This window comes from Mobula birostris, chromosome 3, assembly GCF_030028105.1.
Source record: "Mobula birostris isolate sMobBir1 chromosome 3, sMobBir1.hap1, whole genome shotgun sequence".
In the NCBI taxonomy this organism is placed as follows: domain Eukaryota; kingdom Metazoa; phylum Chordata; class Chondrichthyes; order Myliobatiformes; family Myliobatidae; genus Mobula; species Mobula birostris.
Window position 1 is genome coordinate 221,592,924 of NC_092372.1, and position 22,950 is coordinate 221,615,873.

The window sequence follows — 22,950 nt, forward strand, 5'->3', positions numbered from 1 at the left end:
TAAGCAAAAGTGTTTCATAATACTGTGGTGCAAGATGCAATGATGAAACAATAGTCGCACTTACACACTCACCAAACTCATATATACATACACACTCTCTTACTCACACACAGATGTAGACATACTCTCACACACGGATATATACAATCACCCTCTCTCATAAACACTCTCTCTCTCACACTGATAGACACATACACACTCACAAACACTCATTCACAGAGGCAATAACTGGACATATTTTTATTTGAGTAACAAAATGAAGTGAGAATTATTTCAATAAATAGAATCTATATGCAAAGGGTAGAATATACAGAAAGATTTAAACAATACATAAACAACATATTGGAAAGAATGCTGATATCAGAAATCTAACATTAAGAACAGAAAATGCTGGAAAAACTCAACACGTCAGGCAGCCTCTGTGGGAAGAATAACAAATGCACCACGCAGGTGTTAGTGGCCAAAATGACTGGATAAGGATGTGGTGTTTGTAAAACCCATCTACTCTTAGGGGTTAATTGGTTCATTCATGGGGTTGAGCTTCTGACTGATGTAGTATCACCAGCATCCTCTACACTTCCAGAGTTTAATCATATACAAATCAGAGATTACAAAAATCAGAAGGTTTCAGTGGCTTGTTATATTCATTCTATGTATACACTCAGTGGCCACTTTATTAGGTACACCTGCTCATTAATGTAAATATCTAATCAGCCATTCACACGGCAGCAACTCAATGCATAAAAGCATGCAGACATGGTCAAGAGGTTGAGTTGTTGTTCAGACCAAACATCAGAATGGGGAAGAAATGTGATCTAGGTTACCTTGATCATGCAATGATTGTTGGTGTCAGATGGGGTGGTTTGAGTATCTCAGAAATTGCTGATCTCCTGAGATTTTCACACACAACACTTTCTATACCAGGGGTTTCCAGCCTGGGGTCCACAGACTCCTCAGTTAATGGTAGGGGTCCATCATATAAAAAAGGTTGGGAACCCCTGCTCTAGAGTTTACAGGGGATAGTGCAAAAAACAAAAAATAACCTGTGAGCGGCAGTTCTGTGGGTGAAAATGCCTTGTTAACGAGGGAGGTCAGAGGAGAAGGGGCAGACTGGTTCAAGCTGACAGGAAGGCTACAGGAACTCAAATAGCCATGGATTACAAAGGTGGTGCGCAGAGGAGCACAACGTGTCGAACCTTGAAGTGGATGGGCTGTAGTAGCAGAAACCACATGGGGTTTCACTTCTGTACCTGATAACAGTGACCATTGAGTGATAGAGAATATTTGTCAGTCTTGCTTACCAATTGTTGGGATAACCAGAAGCCACCAGCGGAGGGTGACATTGAGGCAGAGGCGGAGGCTGTGCTCCGGTGAATGTTCGAGGCTCTGGATACCAAGCACCTTCCGCCCCAAACTGACTCCCCACCCTCCTCCCCCATCACTACCCCCCACCCAGTTATATTCCTGCTCCCACCACCCACCCCCCCCCACCCTCCATTTGTAGAATAACACAGTAAGATTATGCTGAGGGTAATAGCTGATGAAAGAATATAGAATTAGCTTATTTATTCAATACTGGCTCCTGATGGTTTCGCATAGCTTTGTATTTGGTATTGTACAACAGAGTCAAACTAAATAACTGCAGATGCTGGAAATCGGAAATAAAAACCAGAAGTTGTTGGAAACACTCACTGGGTCATCAGCCTCCGCGTGGAGAGAAACAGTGAATGTTTCAGCTCAAAGACCACCTGATATTTACTAATTTATGCATTTCTTTCCTGATGAAGTGTCATCTAACTGGAACGCTGATAGTGTCATCCTCCACAGATACTGTCTGACCTGCTGAGTGTTTCCAGCATTCTGCCTTTACCACGAGACAAGGCCATTCAGTCCATTGTTTCTGTGAAAAGCTATCCAATTGGTCCCTTGAATGGATCTCCCATGCTCTAAAACGGGGGTTCCCAAACCTTTCTGTGCCATGGAGCCTTACCATGAGCCGAGAGGAACCCCTGCTCTAAAGGATGGGTTTCTGATCTCTCAGGCTACTTCATTAGGCACTTAATTCATCTGTCTATGCTGCAACTGTGACACACTATTCTGTTTGCTTTTTACCACCTCGATCCACTTGTATATGGAATGATGCGATCTGTGTGAATGGCGCTGCACACATTGTTATCCCAATCCTTCCCTATCTCATTTTATTCCCTCCCCCCACTCCCAACGATGCCCCTAAAACTGCTCAACCACCGAAAACTCTGGCTGCAATTTAAACCAGCTGAAACTCCGCCCCCAACTTCATCAACCAGCAAACCCTACCCACGATTTAAACGAGCCAAAGCTTTGCCCCCCCCCCAGACCCAACCTGAACACTGCACACCAAAACGTCCACCCACTCACAATTGGCGCTCGCAATTTAACCCACCTGAAACCCTGTCCCCAGCTGCAACCAAAGACCCCACCTACAATCTCAATTTAGTCAAAACTCTGCCCACCCACTGACCCTGCCCACAATTTAACCCAGTCAAAACTCTGTGTCCAACCCTTCCCACCCACAATTTAATCCAATTAAAACTCCACCCACCCACTAACTCCACCCAAAATTTAAACCATTTTAAACTCCACCCCCAACTGCAGCCAAAGAACACACCCAGTCAAAACTATGCCTCCAACTTGGCCCACCCACCAACCCCGCCCAGAATTTAACCCAGTCAGAAGCAATTCCTATAAACCCTGCCCTCCCCTAGCACCACTGGGAAGGTCCTTTCCCATCCCTGCCCCCCCGTTGGCACGCCTCTATCTCGGCTTCATCTCCATCCTCGCCCTGTCTTGATCTCCGTCCACTTCGTACTCCTCTTTCATGCCGCCGGTCAACACCCTGAGCCGGTCAGACGACTGCTGGTAGCGGTTGGTCAGCACAAAGTCGTAGACAAGGGCGGCGGCCGCTCCTCCTATGATGGGGCCCACCCAGTAGACCTGGCGGAGAGGGAGCAGAGGCAGGTGTTACCACGAGGGGCCCCTCCGTCTGTGGGAGTGTAGTGCTTTTGCCAGGGGGCTGCCACAGACCCACAGCTCCAGAGACCCAGGTTCGATTGCTGTCAGACTGGAGTCTGCATGATCTTCCTGTGGCTGCATTTGTGTGTCCTCACCCCCTCCACCCCAGTCTCCTCCCATATCCCAAGCATAAGAGGTTCTGCAGACACTGGAAGTTTTGAGCTACACACAGAAAGTGCAGGTCAGGCAGCATCTATGGAGAGGAATAAGCAGTCAACGTTTCAGGCTGAGACCCCTCATCGGGACGGGAAAGGAAAGGAGGCAGAAGCTGGAATAAAAAGGCGGAGGAAGGGGAAGGAACACAAGCTGTAGATGGTAGGTGAGACCAGGTGAGGAGGAAGGTAGGTGGGTGGGGGTATGAAGTGAGAAGCTGGGAGGTGATTGATGGAAGAGATAAAGGACTGAAGGAGAAGGAATTTGATATGAGAGGAGAGTGGATCTTGGGAAAAGAGAAGGAAGAGGGAACCGGAGGAAGGTGATGGGCAGTTGACAGGAAGAGCAGGGGTGTGAGGGGAATCATAGTGGGGAATAGAAAAAGAGAAAAGGAAGAATTCATCTGACATGTTTATAAAGGTTCTCAGTCATCCAGATTATTGTATATCCAGCAGTAGTAAATCAAGACAACCGAACTTGCTGTGTTGTCTAGATGTTTCACCACTCATCCATAAGGCTTCTCCAGTCCTGATCCATGTGAGTAGTTTCCAGTTTATAAACTCTGTGAGGTTTGTTCAATCACTTGAGGTTTGTTAAGAATCGTAGAGGTAATGAGAGGGTCATTAGTCTTATCTTTATATGAATGGAGGTGTGAACTGTTGTCCATTTTGGACAGAGAGGACAGGTGGTTTGAAGGAGGGATTAAAGAAGCCATCTTTGTCAAACTGGGAAACCGATCCCTGAATGAGGAGGTGGGTTACAACAGCTCTCAGCTACTTACAATACAGTCCTAGCATCTCCACCCCAGTGTCTCCACAACAGTTCACGCCTCCATTCGTGCAAATAGTCATGACCCTCTCATTCCCTCTACAACTCTCAAAGACCCTCATGCAATTGCTATACAGTACAGTTAAACAACTCACAGAGTTTATAAACCAGAAACTACTCACCGTGGATCAGAACTGAAGGAGCCTCTTGGACGAGTGGTGAAACATCTTTCAGACAACACAGCAGGTCCAGTTGCCTTGATTTACTACTGCTTGATAAGGCATCTGAGAAGTGTCTCTCTCAGCACTGCCAGCTGTGTGCTCAGGTCCCCAGGTGGAGCCCGGGCCACCTTTACCCAAGCTGAGAACTGAGGCCTAGTGGACCATTGGTTTACAATGTACCATCCGCTCATCCAACTCACCCAGTGATTTCTGAAATCGCCGGTAATGGCCGCCGGACCAAAGGACCGAGCAGGATTCATCCCACATCCGGTGAAGCCGATCTGTGGAGAGAACGAGCAGTCTGGATAATACACAGCTCTTGGGGAAGAAGTTCTGCAGGGTACCCACTGGCTCCACACACCTGGAGTTGTTTGTCAAGGCAAGCAGAATCTAAACCGGCTTAAAAGGGCCAGTGATGGGAATATACAGTTCAATAGAACAGGAACTGGCCCTTTGGCCCACAATGTTGTGCCAAACCAATTAAAATTAGTAATCAAATGGTAAACTGATCCCTCCTACCTATGCAATACCTGTGTCCTTCCATTTCCCTCACATTTATGTGCCTCCTAAGTGTCTCTTCAATCCCCGATGTACCTGGCTCTACCACCACCCCAGGCAACACATTCCAGGCACGCACTACTCTCCGTGTGTCACATCTCCTTTGAAATTGACTTTTCTACCCTGGGGAAAAGATTCCGAATATATGAATCTTTATATTGAAGTTATACAAGACATTTGGTAAGGCCTAATTTGGAGTGTGTTGGTGCGTGGCCAAGTGGTTAAGGTGTTCATCTAGTGATCTGAAGGTCGTGAGTTCGAGCCTTGGCTGAGGCAGTGTGTTGTGTCCTTGAGCAAGGCACTTAACCACACATTGTTCTGCGATGGCACCGGTGCCAAGCTGTATGGGTCCTAATGCCCTTCCCTTGGACAACATCGGTGGCTGGAGAGGGGACTGGCAGCATGGGCAACTGCTGGGCTTCCATATGACCTTGCCCAGGCCTGCGCCCTGGAAACCTTCCAAGGCACAACTCCATGGTCTCATGAGACTAACGGATGCCTAAAAAAAAATTTGGAGTACTGTGTGCTCCAATTAGGGAATTTGGTAGGTAGTAGGTAGTTTGATCACCTACCTACAGGAAAGATGTAAGCAAAGTTGAAAGAGTACAGAGAAAATGTACAAGGATGTTGCTGGGACTGGAGAACCTGAGTTATAAGGGAAGATTGACTAGGTTAGAACTCAAGTTCGGAGCATAGAGCACTGAGGGGGGATTTGATAGAGGTATATTACGAGGGATATAGGTGGGGTAAATGGAAGCAGACCTTTTCCACTGAGGTTAGGTGGGATTACAATCAGAGGTCATGGGTTGGGGTGAAAGGTGGAAAGTTTATACAAAAGCTTGTCTAAGTTCCCCTTCATGCTCTCTAATCCAGGCAGCATCCTGGTGAACCTTCTATGCACTCTCTCCGAAGAGACTTGAGTCTTCTGCTGGCAGGTCATTGCACACTCTCACAACCCTCTGAGTGAAGAAGTTTCCCCTCATGTTCCCCTTAAACTTTCCACATCCAAAGTCCCCACATCCTTCCCGTAGTGAGGTGACCGGAAATACACACGGGTATAATAGAGTGATGAGAATGGCACAAAAAATGGGTGTTCCGTAGGGGTCCGTGGCAGGCCATTCTGCCCATCTATTCTGTTTCAGATCTTAAATAGGTTTTTTGCATCTGTATTTACTAAGGAAGCTGGCATGAAATCTATGGAATTGAGGGAATCAATTAGTGAGACCATGGAAACTGTACAGATTGAAAAGGAGGAGGTGCTTGCTGTCTTGAGGAAAATTAAAGTGGATAAATCCCCGGGACCTGACAGAGTGTTCCCTCGGACCTTGAAGGAGACTAGTGTTGAAATTGCGGGGGCCCTGGCAGAAATATTTAAAATGTCGTTGTCTACAGGTGAAGTGCCAGAGGATTGGAGAGTGGCTCATGTTGTTCCATTGTTTAAAAAAGGATCGAAAAGTAATCCGGGAAATTATAGGCCGGTGAGTTTAACGTCAGTAGTAGGTAAGTTATTGGAGGGAGTACTAAGAGACAGAATCTACAAGCATTTGGATAGACAGGGGCTTATTAGGGAGAGTCAACATGGCTTTGTGCGTGGTAGGTCATGTTTGACCAATCTGTTGGAGTTTTTCGAGGAGGTTACTAGGAAAGTGGATGAAGGGAAGGCAGTGGATATTGTCTACATGGACTTCAGTAAGGCCTTTGACAAGGTCCCACATGGGAGGTTAGTTAGGAAAATTCAGTCGCTAGGTATACATGGAGAGGTGGTAAATTGGATTAGACATTGGCTCAATGGAAGAAGCCAGAGAGTGGTGGTAAAGAATTGCTTCTCTGAGTGGAGGCCTGTGATTAGTGGTGTGCCACAGGGATCAGTGCTGGGTCCATTGTTATTTGTCATCTATATCAATGATCTGGATGATAATGTGGTAAATTGGATCAGCAAGTTTGCTGATGATACAAAGATTGAAGGTGTAGTAGACAGTGAGGAAGGTTTTCAGAGCCTGCAGAGGGACTTGGACCATCTGGAAAAATGGGCTGAAAAATGGCAGATGGAGTTTAATACTGACAAGTGTGAGGTATTGCACGTTGGAAGGACAAACCAACGTAGAACATACAGGGTTAATGGTAAGGCACTGAGGAGTGCAGTGGAACAGAGGGATCTGGGAATACAGATACAAAATTCCCTAAAAGTGTCATCACAGGTAGATAGGGTCGTAAAGAGAGCTTTTGGTACATTGGCCTTTATTAATCGAAGTATTGAGTATAAGAGCTGGAATGTTATGATGAGGTTGTATAAGGCATTGGTGAGGCCAAATCTGGAGTATTGTGTTCAGTTTTGGTCACCAAATTACAGGAAGGATATAAATAAGGTTGAAAGAGTGCAGAGAAGGTTTACAAGGATGTTGCCGGGACTTGAGAAACTCAGTTACAGAGAAAGGTTGAATAGGTTGGGACTTTATTCCCTGGAGCGTAGAAGAATGAGGGGAGATTTGATAGAGGTATATAAAATTATGATGGGTATAGATAGAGTGAATGCAAGCAGGCTTTTTCCACTTAGGCAAGGGGAGAAAAAAATCAGAGGACATGGGTTAAGGGTGAGGGGGGAAAAGTTTAAAGGGAACATTAGGGGGGGCTTCTTCACACAGAGAGTGGTGGGAGTATGGAATGAGCTGCCAGACGAGGTGGTAAATGCGGGTTCTTTTTTAACATTTAAGAATAAATTGAACAGATACATGGATGGGAGGCGTATGGGGGGATATGGTCCGTGTGCAGGTCAGTGGGACTAGGCAGAAAATGGTTCGGCACAGCCAAGAAGGGCCAAAGGGCCTGTTTCTGTGCTGTAGTTTCTATGGTTCTATGGTTCTATCAGTCAAGCCTCTAGCATTGCTGTGGCCTAATCATAATGTACTGGTGACCGAAGGGGTAACCAGAAGTTATATTGATAAGTTAATAAATTGGTGTATTATTGTCACATGAACTGAGGTACAGTGAATACCGTGATTTTACATGCCATCCATACTGGTCATTTAGTGCATTGAGGTCTTACAAGGGAAAAACAATAAAAGAATGGAGAATGAAGTGTTACAGAGAAAGTGCAGTGCAGGTAGACGATAGGGTGCGAGGTCATAACAAGGCAGGTTATGGGGTCGAGTCCACCTTATTGTACTGGGGGACCATTCAATATTCTGAGTGAATAACTTCCCTCTCAGATCTCCTTAAATATTTCACCTTTCATCCTTAACCTAAGACCCTCCAGTTCTAGTCTCATTCAACCTCTAGGGAAAAAGCCCGCTTGTACTTACTCTATCTACACCCTTCATCATTTAGTATACCTCTATCAAGTCTCTCCTCATTCTCCTACGCCCCAGTGAATAAAGTCCCAACCTGTTCAACCTTTCCCTATAACTCAGCTCCTCACGTCCGGGAAAACTCTTTGTAAATTTTGCCTTTCAGTCTTATTGATATCTTTCCTGTAGGTAGGTAACCAGAACTGCACGCAATACTCAAAATTAGGCCTCATCGAAATATCATACAACTTCAGCACAACGCCCTTGCTCCTGTACTCAGTACTTTGATTTGTGAAGGCTAATGGGCAAAAGCTCTCTTTACAACCCTCTCTACCTGTGATGCCATTTTCAAGGAATAATAGATCTGTAGTGCTGATCCTTCCATCTTAGTGCCCTTTGTGTTCACCATGTAAGTCCCACTCTAGTTGGTCCTCCGAAAGTGCAACAACTTTCACTTGTCTGCATTAAATTCCACCTGAGTTTCTTCACTACCTGAATCTACAACACAAGGGTGCATCAACACCTCCCACAACCCCCTCCCTCCTCCCTCACAACCATTCCCTGCCCACAGCATTCTGCTCGGCGTGGCGGCCGCTCCTACTCACCGCCATCAGGTGTCCAATGGTGACGGAGAGCCCGATCGCCAGTGGCCTGGACCCGGACAGGTCAGTGCGCCTCTTGTCCGTGGTCGCAAAGACGCAGAGGACCAGCTGGAAGGTGATGATCAACTCCACGCCCAGACCCTGCCCCGGGGTCACGCCATCCGACAGCTGAAAGAGGAGGTGTAGTAATAGCCACGGGAATGGTGAGGGAACGGCGCCAGCGGTAACCCCTCCTCCCCCTGAGTGAGCTTCCACCCCCGTCAGTGAAAACAGCAAAAACACGTCCGAAATTAGGGCCCCTCGAGTCCACTCCCTCATCCAATTAGATCATTAATTGAGCTGATCCAGTATTGAACTGGATTGGTTTATAATCGTCACTTAGAACATCTTCTCGCTACTACCATCGGGCAGAGGTACAAAGCCCGAGGTCCCACACAACAAGGTTCAGAAACAGTTATCACCCTCCAACCATCAGGCTCCTGAACCGGTATGGATAACTTCACTCACCTCAACACCGAACTGATTCCACAACCTATGGACTCACTTTTAAGGACTCGACATCTCATGTTCTCAATATCCATTGCTTATTTATTTATTATCATCATTATTATTTATTTATATCATTTTTGCATTTGACAGTTTGTAGTCTTGTGCACAATAGTCCGTTGTCCTTTTCTGTCGTAAGAGGTTTTTCATTGATTCTATTGTGTTTCTTTCTATTTACCGTGAATACCCGCGAGGAAACAAATCAGGGTGGACTTGGAACTTTGAATACAGTAACAAACAACAGTACAACTTTGTAAATCAGTTTACTTTGAACCTTGAACAGTAGAGCACAGAAACAGGATGATAATTAAGATAATTAAAATGAGGACGCCCAATTAAACTAATCTCTTCTGCCTGCACATGGTCTGTATCAGTGCATTCTCTGCACATTTGAGAGTCTCTTAAACACTTCTGTAGTATTTGCCTTCACTACCACCATTGGTAGAGCATTCCAGGCATTCACCCCTCTCTGTGTAAATAAAAACTTGCCCCCCACATCTCCTTTGAATTTAACTCCTCTCACCTGGAACATATGCCCTCTAGACATTTAGACATTTCAAACCACAATTTCTCTACTGTATGTTTGCACCTCAAAACTTTATAAATCTCTGTCAGATCTCCCTTCAGCCACCACCACTCCAGAGAAAATAACCCAAGTTTGTGCAGCCTCTCGTAATGGCACATACCCTCAAATCCAAGCAGCATCCTGGTGAACCTCTTCCACACATACAACACTGAGCAAAGGTCTTAGGCATATATACAGAGCTCGGATGCCTAAGGCTTTTGCACAGTCCTGCATTTGTCAATGTGGAGCCGAGAGCGAGTTTGTAAATCTGGTGGGAGCAAAGGATGGTGAGGGTGGAGCATCACACGAGGGGTGTGGGACAGATGGCAGAGAAGGAACACCAGGGGCAGAGGTTTGCACAGCTGCAGAGACACCTAGCATGAGACACCAGGCAAGGTCAACAATTGGCTTATTGATCATTACAGAGTGTCTCTCTAGTGCTTTCTGTTCCCTTCCCCTTTTCCCTTTTCCCAAGCATGATTCCCCTCTCCCTGCCCCCTTCCCCGCTCTCAGTCCACAATAGAGACCCATATCAGAATCAGGTTCATCACCACTCACATACATCATGAAATTTGTATCTTTTTGCTGCAGCAGTACAGTGCAATACAGAAAATTACTACAGTTCTGTGCAAAAGTCTTAGGCTTCCTAACTAAATATACATACTTTTGCACAATACTGTACTGTTCATGGGCAGATAGACAATCAACATTCAAGGGCCACACAAGGTAGACTGGAAGATCAAGAGCTCATCTTTTGGCATATGAGAGGTCCATTTAAGAGTCTGATGACAGTGGGAGAGGGTGGTGGGGTGGAGATACGTCTCTATCAAAAGAGGTGTAAGGTGCTCCTTCCCTCGGCTAGCCTGCAGAACACCCTTGGACAAGGTGTAGCACCTGATTAGCACCTCCCCCCCCAATTAAAGTCACATGTAGCCATGGGAGCACATGGTGGATGGTCGTATGAGCAACTGGTACACATCACATTCTTGGTTATGCCACCACTGACATCTCTGAAGAGCAACTGGGGCCACCCGTCTTCTAAAGTCACTGCCCAGAAGAAGGTAGTGACAAACCACTTCTGTAGAAAAATTTGCCAAAGATTAATCAAGGTGATGGAAGGACCATGATAGCCCATGACATATGACATGGCGCATAATGATGATGTCATACAACACAGCACATAATAATGATGTCATACAACATGGCGCATAATGAAGATGAATACTAGAATAGAAGCTGTCCTCGACAAAGGAAATTCTGCAGATGCTGGAAATCTAGAGCAACACACCCAAAATACTGAAGGAACTCAGCAGGTCAGGCAGCATCTGTGGAGGAGTATAAGCAGTTGTCATTTTGTGCTGAGACCCTTCTTCAGGACTGTAGTCCACATCCTGCTTCACCACCCAGTGCCGCCCACTTGCTGGGAACTATGGCACTTCAGTGAATGAAATCGGTGATCAGCAGAAGTTGAAACAGTCCTGCCTAAGCCCTCATTACTTGGAAACACAGATGAGGAGTAATTCCTTCAGCTAGATGTTGGTGAATCTGTGGAATTCATCACCACAACTGGTGTGCAGGCCGAGTCATTGGGTAGATTTAAAACAGAGGTTGATACCGTACTGTGCAAAACCCTAGATTTTTTATATGGTTTCAGATGGAATGGCCTCCACAGAGTCCTAATCTCAACATCATCGAGGCTGTCTGGGACTACCTGGAGGTACAGAAGCAAGTGAGACAGCCAAGGTCTGCAGGAGAAATGTGGCAAATTCTCCAAGATGCTTGGAACAACCTTCCAGCCGATTTTCTTATAAAACTGCACGACAGTGTATCTGAGAGATTCAATGCTGTTTTAAAAGCAAAGGGTGATCACACCAAATATTGATTTGATTTAGTTTTTTTAACTGTTTACTGCTCTTTATAGTATTCTTTTATATTTAGAAACCTTTCATTTCATTATTTTTGAAAGCATCTTGTCTTTGCAGAAAGTTTTTCTATGTGCCTGAGACTTTTGCACAGGACTGTGTGTTCTCAATTAGTAAGGGTGTCAAATGTTACGGAGAGGAGGGAGGAGAATGGGGTTGATGCCCTAATTCTGCTTCTGTGTCTTACAGTCACACTATGCCAAATTAGACCATCCTGTTAAGGAGCATGACATTGTAAAACTGGACCGCTAGGGATCAAAGGGTGAAACTGTGTAAGTTGCACAACTCAAAGGCCGTTTGTGAGGTATAAAATGGTGTTTCATTGCCAAGTGTCTGTAATAAACAAAATAAATTCAAATCACATGGATTGTTCAATGTGTTTACAGAGTCAATCGCAGACTCTCCAGTTTGTGTTAGAAGTGGCCGGTTCTCGAGGCAGACTCATACTGCCAAAGCTCCCAGATGTTTGAATTTATGGTGGCTTGATGCACATGGTCCCATGAGATTCCCATGCTGGGATAAGTTCTTCTGAATAACAAGCTAATATGCACAGGTGGACTCAATACTCGGCACAAAACAAGGAGGCCACCTCTAGCGTCCTACCTATCATTTTAATATTTCTCAACAGAAGACAGCACGCCAGCAGCTATGCTCTGTGAGGAGCCTGAGGAGATTTGGTACATCGCCAAAGACTCTCAGCTGATTGTTGGAGAGGATTCTGACTGGCTGCATCACCACCTGCACAGGAACACGAGAGGTTGTAGGCTGAACCAGCTCCATCACGGGGCACAACCCTCCCCACCGTCGAGGACATCTTCAAGAAGCAACATCCACGAGGGACCCTCACAATCCGGAGATGCCCTCTTCTCATTACTACCATTATGGTACTGAGGACCCTCACTCAATGATTCGGAAACAGCTTCTTCCCCTCTTGCCATCAGATTTCTGAGTGGTCCACGGACCCATAAGCACTACCTCACTATGCTTTTCTTTTTGCACTTTCTTTCTTTCCAGTCCAGTGCAAATTACGAAAATAAAGGCTTGGCCAGAAATGTCAACTGTCCATTTCCCTCCATCAATGCTGGCTGACCCACTGAGTTCCTCCGGTGCTTTGGGTGTTGTAGTTGACCATGGTAGGCAATGTTACCATCAATGGATCAGATCAAAGCCCTGGTGGACAATGAACAAACAGCGGAGGAGGTTCCATAAGGAACCCCCCCTCAAACATAGTATTAAGCATTGACTTAGATTTCTGAATTGGGCTCTTCTGGGTTGCACACTAGATGTCTACCCGTGAGCTAACAGACAATGTGAGATATCACAAGGTATTTATGACCTGCTTTGGGCTGCTGAAATTAGCAGGCTTTATAACTATCTTCTATTTCAGACTATGAACTTTGGACACTACACCCCAGGAGTGCAGTGTTTTAGTGTTTTATAACTGACCTAGGATGACAAGAGACGCAAGTCGAGCCCATATCGAAAAAGAAGCACGTGTGAGGTTTAGGCTGCTGAAATCACACAAGTCCCCTGAGGAATATAAAGAACCCTCGAGATTTTAGGAACAGCTTCATCCCCTGTGACATATGACCTCTGAACGGTCAATGAACCAGAATCGGAATCAGGTTTAATATCACTGGCATATGTCATGAAATGTGTTGGTTTGCAACAGCACTACATTGCAATGCATAAAATATACCATAAATTACAATAATATATAAATAGACAGAGCTGTGCAAAAAGTCTTAGGCACATATATGGAGCTAAGGTGCTTAAGACTTTTGCACAGTACTGTGGTAATTTTATGTACTGCGCTATACTGCTGTCACAAAAAAAAACAAATTTCATGACATATGTGAGTGATGATAAACCTGATTCTGATATGGGTCTATTGTGGACTGAGAGTGGGAAGGGGGCAGGGAGAAGGGAATCATGGTTGGGAAAAGGGGAAGGGAGAGGGGAGGGAGCAGGAAGCACCAGAGAGACATTCTGTAATGATCAGTAAACCAAATGATCTTGCCGTGTGCACTCGCACCAAACCCCCCTCCCCCCGGTCACTCCTTCTCTGCCACGTGCCCCACACCCCTCCCACAGCACTCGACCTTCTCCCTGTGAACGTGTGGGTTGCTCTGGTTTCCTCCCACAGGGTAATGAACATACCTGTTAGTAGGGTAACTGATCATTGTAAACTGTCCCGTGATGAGGTAGGGTTAAATTGGTGGGTTGCTGGGCAGAAGAGCTGTTCCACGCTGTACCTCTGAATTAAAATAAGTAAAATTCCTACAATAATCTCAGGACATCACAGAACCAGCCACATCCTTTCAAGATGTCTTTCTGATCACGTGTGATCATGCACAAGGCAGGATCATTGATTCCTACAGGTACAGCAGGAAATCAGACCCTTCAGCCCATTGACTCCATGCTGACCCACAACACCAATTTATACTAATTCTGCATTCATCCCATTTTATTCCTCCCACATTCCCAGCACCCAGGTTTCTGCCACTCAGCCACACACTCGGGGCAATTTACAACGGTCAGTTCCCCCACTGACCTGCGCGCCTCCAGGTCGTGGGAGGAGACCACCACTCCCTGAAGGAAGGGCACAGGGTCATGGGGAGAGCGTGCAAACTCCACACAGACAGTGATCTGCGTCAGGATCGAACCCAGGCCCCTGGGGCTGTGACAAAGCGCCTTTACAAGCTGCACCATGGCCCCCTCTCACATGTTAGGGCGAGACGAGAGAAATCGAACGTTTCTGGCAATTTAACATGGCTGCCTTCTTTGGCGTGCTGGCAAGCCGGAACCTGACAGCCAGGAGAGTGACACACAAAAAATGCCGGAGGAACGCGGCAGGTCAGGCAGCGTCTATGGGAAAGAGTAAACCGTCACTGTATCAGGCAAAGACCCTTCAGTGGGACTGGAAAGGAAGAGGACAGAAGCCAGAATAAGAAGGTAGGGGAAGGGGAGGACTACAAGCTTGCAGGCGAAAGGTAAGACCAGGTGAAGGGGAAGGTGGATGGGGGGGATGAAGTAAGAAGCTGGGAGACGATAGGTGGAAAAGGTAAAGGGCTGAAGATGAAGGGATCTGATAGGAGAGGACAGTAGACGCTGGGAGAGAGGGAAGGAGGGATGGAACTAAAGGGAGGCAATGGGCGGAGAAGGAGAAGGGAAGGGATAAGAGTAGAGTTGGAATGGTGAATGGAAAAAGAGCGAAGGGGGAGGGGCAATAAGCGGAGAATCAGCAGATTCCCATCCTCCAGGCCGTACCATCTTCTCACAACTACCATCGGGCAGAAGCCTGAAGTCCCACATCAACAGAGAGACCCTAAGATGCATTCACAGACCCACAGATGTGGAGAGAGACATGAATATTAAACACACACACACACACACACACACACACTCACACTCACCACTGCACACACACACACTCACCCACACACTGCACTCACACACACTCACTCGCCCACTACACTCACACACGCTCACCCACTGCACTCACACACTCACCCACATACTGCACTCACACACACTCACCCACTACACTCACACTCCCCCACTGCACTCACACACACACTGCACTCACACACACTCACCCACTGCACTCACACACACTCACCCACTACACTCACACACTCACCCACTGCACTCGCACACACTGACCCACACACTGCACTCACACACTCACACACACACTGCACTCACACACATTCACCCACTGCACTCACACACTCACCCACTGCACTCACACACACTCACCCACTCACCCACTGCACTCACACATACTCACACACACACACACTGCACTCACACACACTCACCCACTCACCCACTGCACTCACACACACTCACACACACACACTGCACTCACACACTCACCCACTGCACTTGCACACACTCACACACACACTGCACTCACACACTCACCCACACTCACCCACATACTGCACTCGCACACACTCACCCACTACACTCACACACTCCCCCACTGCACTCACACACACTCACACACACACACTGCACTCACACACACTCACCCACTGCACTCACACACTCACCCACATACTGCACTCACACACTCATCCACACACTCACACACACACTGCGCTCACACACTCACCCACTGCACTCACACACACTCACCCACTACACTCACACACTCACCCACTGCACTCACACACACTCACCCACTGCACTCACACACACTCACACACACACACTGCACTCACACACTCACCCACTGCACTCACACACACACTGCACTCACACACACTCACCCACTACACTCACACACTCACCCACTGCACTCACACACACACTGCACTCACACACTCACCCACTGCACTCACACACTCACCCACATACTGCACTCACACACACTCATCCACACACTCACACACACACTGTGCTCACACACTCACCCACTGCACTCACACACACTCACCCACTACACTCACCCACTCACCCACTGCACTCACACACACACTGCACTCACACACTCACCCACTGCACTCACACACACACTGCACTCACACACTGCACTCACACACTGCACTCACACACGCTCACCCACACACTCACACACTGCACTCACACAGATATGTAGTCACACACACAAGCACAGACACAGACATCCACAAATACATACAAACACAGACACAGATACAAAAACACACACATTAACAAATACACACTGAAACAGATTCTTGTATAAATAAATAATTATATCAGTGTCGATAGATTCAGAGATCAGAGGTTATTCGATATCCGGACTTTAACCACTAACTTTGTTTTTTCTCTATATAATTATCTATTCTCTGTAATTGTTGAATGTAGCTTTTTGTTGCATGCCGTGCCCACACCACAGCAAGTTCCGAATACATGTAAATTGGTGAAGATAGTTGATCCTTGATACTTGAATAGCCGGCGGACAGTGGCAGGACATCAGAGGGAGCCCAGGAGCAGAGTGTAAACAACCACAGGGCCAGGGCAATCCCCACTGCCCCCACCCCCACCCTCCCAGCGCTGGGATCTTACCCTGTGCGTCCCTTACTAACAGTCAGGCAGCCTGCCTCCACCTCACTGGTTTACTCCTGCTAACAAGCAGGAGCAGGCCACTCGGCCCTTCAAAGCTTTGCCCACCCTCAGCGAAAGATAAATGAAGTTGCTGGAATGGGAAGTGAAAGGTAGAGAAGCTGAGGAAGAACTCAACAAGTTGGGCAGAATCTGTGGATAAAGAAACCAGTTCACATTTCAAGTCAAGGATGCTTCCTCAGAACCAAGGAGAGAAACAAGATCAACAATATTGTGCCTTCTCTGTCACTTCCCCTTCATTTCCCCGTCCTATCACTATACCCCTTAGTGTATGACATTAATAGTCTCTTAATTTAAATGATTAGATTTATTCCTCCTATCGATCTGAAGGCTGATGGGAGTAGGCAGTTTAAATGACTCAGCACAGACTAGATGGGCCAAATGGCCTGTTTCTGTGCTGTACTTTTCTATGACTCTGTGACCCACAAGTACATCAAAACGTATGGTGAAATGCGTCCTTTTGCATCATCATTTGCAATGTGCGGGGTGGGGGAGCAGCCCAGCAAGTGTCGCCGTGCTTCTGGCACCAACGTAGCATGCCCACAACTTAGTAACCCTAAGCCGTGGGTCTAAGTGTCTTCGGAATAGGAGAGGAAACCAGAGCCCCAGGAGAAAAACACAGGGAGAACATACAAACTCCTTACAGACAACAGTGGGAATTGAGCCTCAATCAGTGACACTGAGACGCTCTAACTGAGGCACATAAATAAGTTTGATGATCACTGGCTTTTCCCCAGAGTCGGAGAGTCTTAAAGTAGAGAGCCCAGGGTTTAATGAGAGAGGAGAAAGATTTAAAAGGGGGCATGAGGGGCAACTTTTTCACACAGAGGGCGATGGGTATTTGGGATGAGAAAGTGGTAAAGGGGTAAAATTACAATATTTGACATGTACATGAATAGGAAATGTTTAGAACATAAGACACGCAATATGAGCAACATTTGGCCATTTGGCCCATCATGTTTTCTGTACCATTCCATTAAGGCTGACTTACTATCCCTCTCTATCCCATTTTCCTGCCTTCTCCCCGTAACCTTTGACACCCTTATTAATTAACAACCTATCAACCTCCACTTTTAAGTATATTCAATGACTTGGCTTCCACATCTGTCAGTAGCAATGAATTCCACAAATTCAGCACTCACTGGCTAAAGAAGTTCCTCCTCATCTCCATTCTAAATGGACACCCTTCTATTCCAAGGTTATGCCCTCTGGTCCTAGACTCCCCCACTATAGCAAACATCCCCTCTACATCCACTCCTCTGGACTCTCCACGTATTTTCTCAGATAAGGGGCACAAAACTTCTCTCTGTTTTTCAAGTGCAATCTGATCTTGAGAGTCCTGCCAATATGGCTGATTATTTTTATGGTATCCAGGCTATTAAACTATCCCATTGATGCCAATTTAATCCATTTTGATTTAAACTTATCGGGTGCTGGTATCAAGTTCATACCAACAATCTGCATTGTAACCCTGCGTGAAGTTGTTTCTCTATCGGTGTTAATAGTCTCCATCCTGTTGCCTAGAGACCATAACTCACATGCTTTGGACTCCTGGGCCTGAGATACGAACTCCCAGCTTGTATAAAGCAACAGATACTGTGTTAGTTACAGATAAAGTGTGGTGCAAGGAGACAAATAACACTGTACCATGGCCAAAACCATGGCCAAAACCATGGCCAGGTAGATTGGGAGATAGGGTTTGTAACCGCAAAGGATCCTGGTAACACACACAAAATGCCGAAGGAACTCAGCTGGTCAGGCAGCATTATGGAGGAAAATAAACAGTTGAAGTTTCGGGCCAAGACTCTGCAGCAAGGCTGGAAAGTTTGGAGTTGAAGATCAAGTTTATTGTCATTTCAACACTACACGTGTATACTGCCAAATGAAACAACATCCCTCTGCACCAAGGTGCACCACACAGTACGTACAACTCACATGAAACACACAAAGTAATATCACTACAAATAAATCGACAAATAATAAGGTGTATTTACATCACAAGTTAAAAAGCAAACAGTGCAATGATATGGGCACTTCATAAGTGATGAGACCTGGGTGGTGACAGGGAGTTCAGTAGTCTTACGGCCTGGGTTGCATCCTATCCTAACAGTCTTACTGCTACGGTACCTCGGTACCTCCTGCCTGATGGGGGGGGGGGGGTCAAAGAGATTGTTGGATGGGTGAAGGGGATCATTTCTAAGGAAGGGAGAAGAAACCAGAATAAGAAGGTAGGGAATGGGAAAGAATAATGTTTATTCCTTTCTACAGATGCTGCCTGACCTGCTGAGTTCCTCCAGCATTTCCTGTGGATCACCCTAGGCAGATTTGTCAAGCACTTTCACAGCATCCGCAAAAAGCAGGATTTCCTGGTGTCCAATCATTTCAATTCCAGTCCCCAATCCCATTCCAAGATGTTGGTCCAGGGCCTCCTCTTCCGCCATGATGAGGCCACTCTCAGGCTGGAGGAACAGCACCTTAAGTTCCATCAAGCTGATGCATGAGCATCGATTTCTCCAGCTTCCGGTTCTTTTCCCCATCTCCTTTCCCTCTTCCACTCCCAACTGCCCCCACTCCCCTTACCTCTTCTTCTCATCTCTTCCCCTTGGTGCCCCTCCTCTTTCCCTTTCTCTCGTAATCCACTCTCCTCTCCTGTCAGATCCCTCCTTCTTCACCCCTTGACCTTCTCCGCCTAGCACCTCCCAGCTTCTGGCATCATCGGCCCTTCCCCCCATCAACCTGGCTTCAACTATTGCCTTCTAGCTTGTTCCCCTTCCCCACCCCCCCACCTTATTCTGGCCTCCTTTCCCTTTCTCTCCAGTCCTGATGCAGGGTCTTGCCCCAAAAGGTCGACTGTCCATTCCTCTCCACAGATGCTGCCAGGCCCGCTGAGTTCCTCCCGGATATTGTTTGCGTTGCTCTGGGCCTAGAGCACCTGCAGAATCCCCTTGCGGGCGGCACCGTAGCGTCGTGGTTAGCACAACGCGTTACTGTACCGGCAACCCGGGTTCGATTCCTGCGCCATCTGTACGTTCTCCTCGTGACCGCGTCGCTTTCTTCCGGGGCGCTCCAGTATTGGTCATCGTAAATTGTCCTGTGATTAGGATAGAGTTAAATCGGGGGTTCCTACGCGCTGGTTCATTATTATTGTGTGTATTATTACCATTAGTTAAGTCTGCAAACTGCTAAGTGTGTTTTTCAAAGTTGCTGCTGTAACGAAAGAATTTCCCACACAGCATCAATTAAGTACTTATTATTGTTAGTAGTAGTAGTATCCCAAATAGATAGATAGATAAATAAATAAATAAATAGCCCTGTCTCACTTTTTAGCAAACAGACTGCTGAAGAAATTTAACCCCGATTCCCTCAGGCCGTTTTTAACTTAATCGCGCCAGATTTCAGATCGGCGATCTCCCGCATCTCTCCGAGCGATAAATCCGTCTGTCAAAGGCACTAAAGACGAACTCTTCATCTCCCGATCAGCCTGCCCGCAGCTCTGGCACTTCATTTACCTTCCAGCACCGCGCTTTCCCTTTTGGCCACCCTCTCACTGCCGCCGTCAGAGAGGAGGTGCGGGGGTCTGAGGAACCGCTTCAGGGACAGCTTCTTCCCCTCTGCCATCCGATTTCTGAGTGGACCATGAACCCGTGAGCACGACCTCACTTGTTTTTTGGGTCTCTTTTGCTCTACTTATTTAATTATAGAGAATCAGGTTTATTATCGCCGACACGTGTCGTGAAGTTTGTTTTGAAACAGTGCTGAGCCACAGCGGGAAAGTTTATTTTGTATGCCATCCGAACATCCTTCATCGGCTCAGTACATCCAGGTAACACCGGGGGGACGGGGGGACAATAACAGAACGCAGAAAAGAGTGTTACCCTTACAGTGAGTGCAGTGCAGACACACAATAAGGGGCAAACCCCGAGTGATTGCCTTAACGCTGTTCGGGCTGTGCAGGACGGAAGGGTTAGGTTGCTGGTGAAGTGGGGTTTGGTTCCTGAAGGCTGGCATAGCCGGGAAGGGAGGGGAGGGGGAGGGGGTGGGGAATAAGGTTCCACTATCTTTTAAATGCTCCTGCCGAAGGGTTTCGGTACTCTTTTCCATAGATGTTGCCTGGCCTGCTGAGTTCCTCCAGCATTGTGTGTGTGTGTTGCTCGGATTTCCAGCACCTGCAGACTTTCAATTGCTCCCGATGAGATAGGGCGCGTCAGATAGTCTGTGACAACCAAGTTCGGCTCCGGGTCTTCACGTGTGGCTCGGCGGAACCGTTTCTACTGACAAGAGGAAGGTTACCTGGCGCATTAAAACCAGTCGCTTCGGGCAGATGGGGCTCGTCAGTCGTGGTTGGCAGCTCATCTGGGAGAGAAGGAAAACTCTGATCTCAAACCCCCGCTGCCTCGCGGCTACACCCATTCACGGGGAAGGCTTCGGGGGTAAACCGCGGGGTGGGGGGGGGGGGGAATCCGGAGCCAAAGTGGACCCTGTGCTCCCTGCCATTCACTTGGATTCATTAGCTGCGTGGAGAGAGGATGCCTGCCGCTTGTGCTCTCGATACCGTACTGCTCCGGCTTGGGTCTGTACCCGACCTCGACTAACGGAGAGCCCCAAGCACTGGGTTTATACAGGTACTGTTCTGTGCGTCAATAACACGCCGCTACTTTGTCAATGGTCCTGAAGCAGGTTTTCGTCCCGGATTGATGACCGTCGCTGTCCCCGGCGTAGATCCTGACCTGCAAAGTTTCAAGAGCGGCACCACGCTGAGCTGCTGGTAGCGTCCCGAAACCGTGCGGGTCACGAAGCCGCGCTGGAGGTTACCGGTGAGGGATCGTCGCGTCTCCCACCCCTCAACCTCCCGGCACTTACCGTGTTGAGTCCGAGTGTGCTGTTCCTAGACGGCGGAGTGATCCCGAGGAGGATGGCGCTGGCGGCCACCCCTCCCAGCACCTGGGCGCCGATGTAGGCGGCAGCCCGCACCAGGCTGATCTGGCAGCCCACCAGCAAGCCGAAGGTGACGGCGGGGTTGAGGTGCGCGCCGCTGATGTGCCCTAGGCACTGGGCGAGCGTGGCAATGGACAGCCCGAAGCAGAGGGAGATCTGCACGATGTCGGCGGGGATGTGGCTCCCCGTCCACTTGGTGGCCGAGCCGATGCTGAGGAAGACGAAGATGGTCATCCCCAGGAACTCAGCCAGCACTGCCCTCCAGAAGGATTGGCGACTGACTTCCCTCATTGTCCCTCAATGTCTCTGCTCAGCACCTCCGGACACACCATTCAAGGAGTTACTGAGGGAAATGGACCTCTCCGCTCCTCGCAGAGTTTCCAAGTGAGGGAGGGGCCACTCGTCAGACATTATATGGAGGTAGCGGTGGGAGGGGGAAGGAGGCGTTTCCGATACGTCCCGGAGACCTCCTGCTTTCTGAACTCTTGTTTGTGCGTCCTGCCTTTGCCCGGTTTTGTGCTCCGTCCGCCGGGACAGGAGCGGGGAGTTAATGTTGTAACCTCCCAACACCAGCGACCGGCTTCGGTCCTGACCCCGGCTGTAGCCTGGGTGGAGAACTGCACCCCTCCCTGTCTCTGTAACCCCCTCCACTGCCTGCACCCCTCGCTGTCTGTGCAACCCCCTCCAGCCCAAACACCCCTTCCTGTCTCTGTAACCCCCTCCATCCCCTACACCCCTCCCTGTCTGTGCAACCCCCTCCAGCCCAAACACCCCTCCCTGTCTCTGTAACCCCCTCCATCCACTACACCCCTCCCTGTCTCTGTAACCACCCCAGCCTCTGCACCCCTCCCTCTTTCTGTACCGCTCTCCAGCCCCTCATCCCACACTATCACCCACTGATCCTCCACATCTCCCTGTCTCCATTAACCCCACGGGCCCCTGTGTCACGTCCTATATAAATTCCTCCATGTCTGCACCCTTCCCTATCTCAGTAACCCCTTCCAGCTCTACACCTCTCCACCTCTCCCTGTCTCTGTAATACGTTCCAGCCCATACACCCTTCGCTAGCTCTATAACACCGTCCAGCCCAAACACCCCTCCCTGTCTCTGTAACCCTGTCCAGCCCAAACACCCCTCCCTGTCTCTGTAACCCCATCCAGCCCATACACCCTTCACTATCTCTATAACACCGTCCAGCCCAAATACCCCTCTCTGTCTCTGTAACCCCGTCTAGCCCATACACCCTTC

General features: G+C 47.9%; 1 protein-coding gene across 1 annotated transcript; it reads right to left on the reverse strand.

Annotated features, from left to right (window-relative positions):
• Positions 1–1,486: 1,486 nt before the first annotated feature.
• On the reverse strand, positions 1,487–22,097 carry LOC140195588 (aquaporin FA-CHIP-like). Its single transcript, XM_072254194.1, has 4 exons — positions 21,628–22,097; positions 8,641–8,805; positions 4,394–4,474; positions 1,487–2,973 (listed from the first exon to the last, which is right to left on the reverse strand). Exons 1-4 carry the CDS (start codon positions 21,991–21,993, stop codon positions 2,794–2,796), a joined length of 792 nt encoding a protein of 263 aa, XP_072110295.1. The 5' UTR covers positions 21,994–22,097; the 3' UTR covers positions 1,487–2,793.
• Positions 22,098–22,950: the final 853 nt, after the last annotated feature.

Coding starts and splice junctions, on each gene's coding strand:
- LOC140195588 (XM_072254194.1), bottom strand. CDS start 21,993: ATGAGGGAAGTCAGTCGCCAATCCTTCTGGAGGGCAGTGCTGGCTGAG. Junction 4,475..8,640: donor CCATTGGACACCTGATGGCG/GTGAGTAGGAGC, acceptor TTCTCTCCACAG/ATCGGCTTCACCGGATGTGG. Junction 2,974..4,393: donor GCGATTTCAGAAATCACTGG/GTGAGTTGGATG, acceptor CCTCTCCGCCAG/GTCTACTGGGTGGGCCCCAT.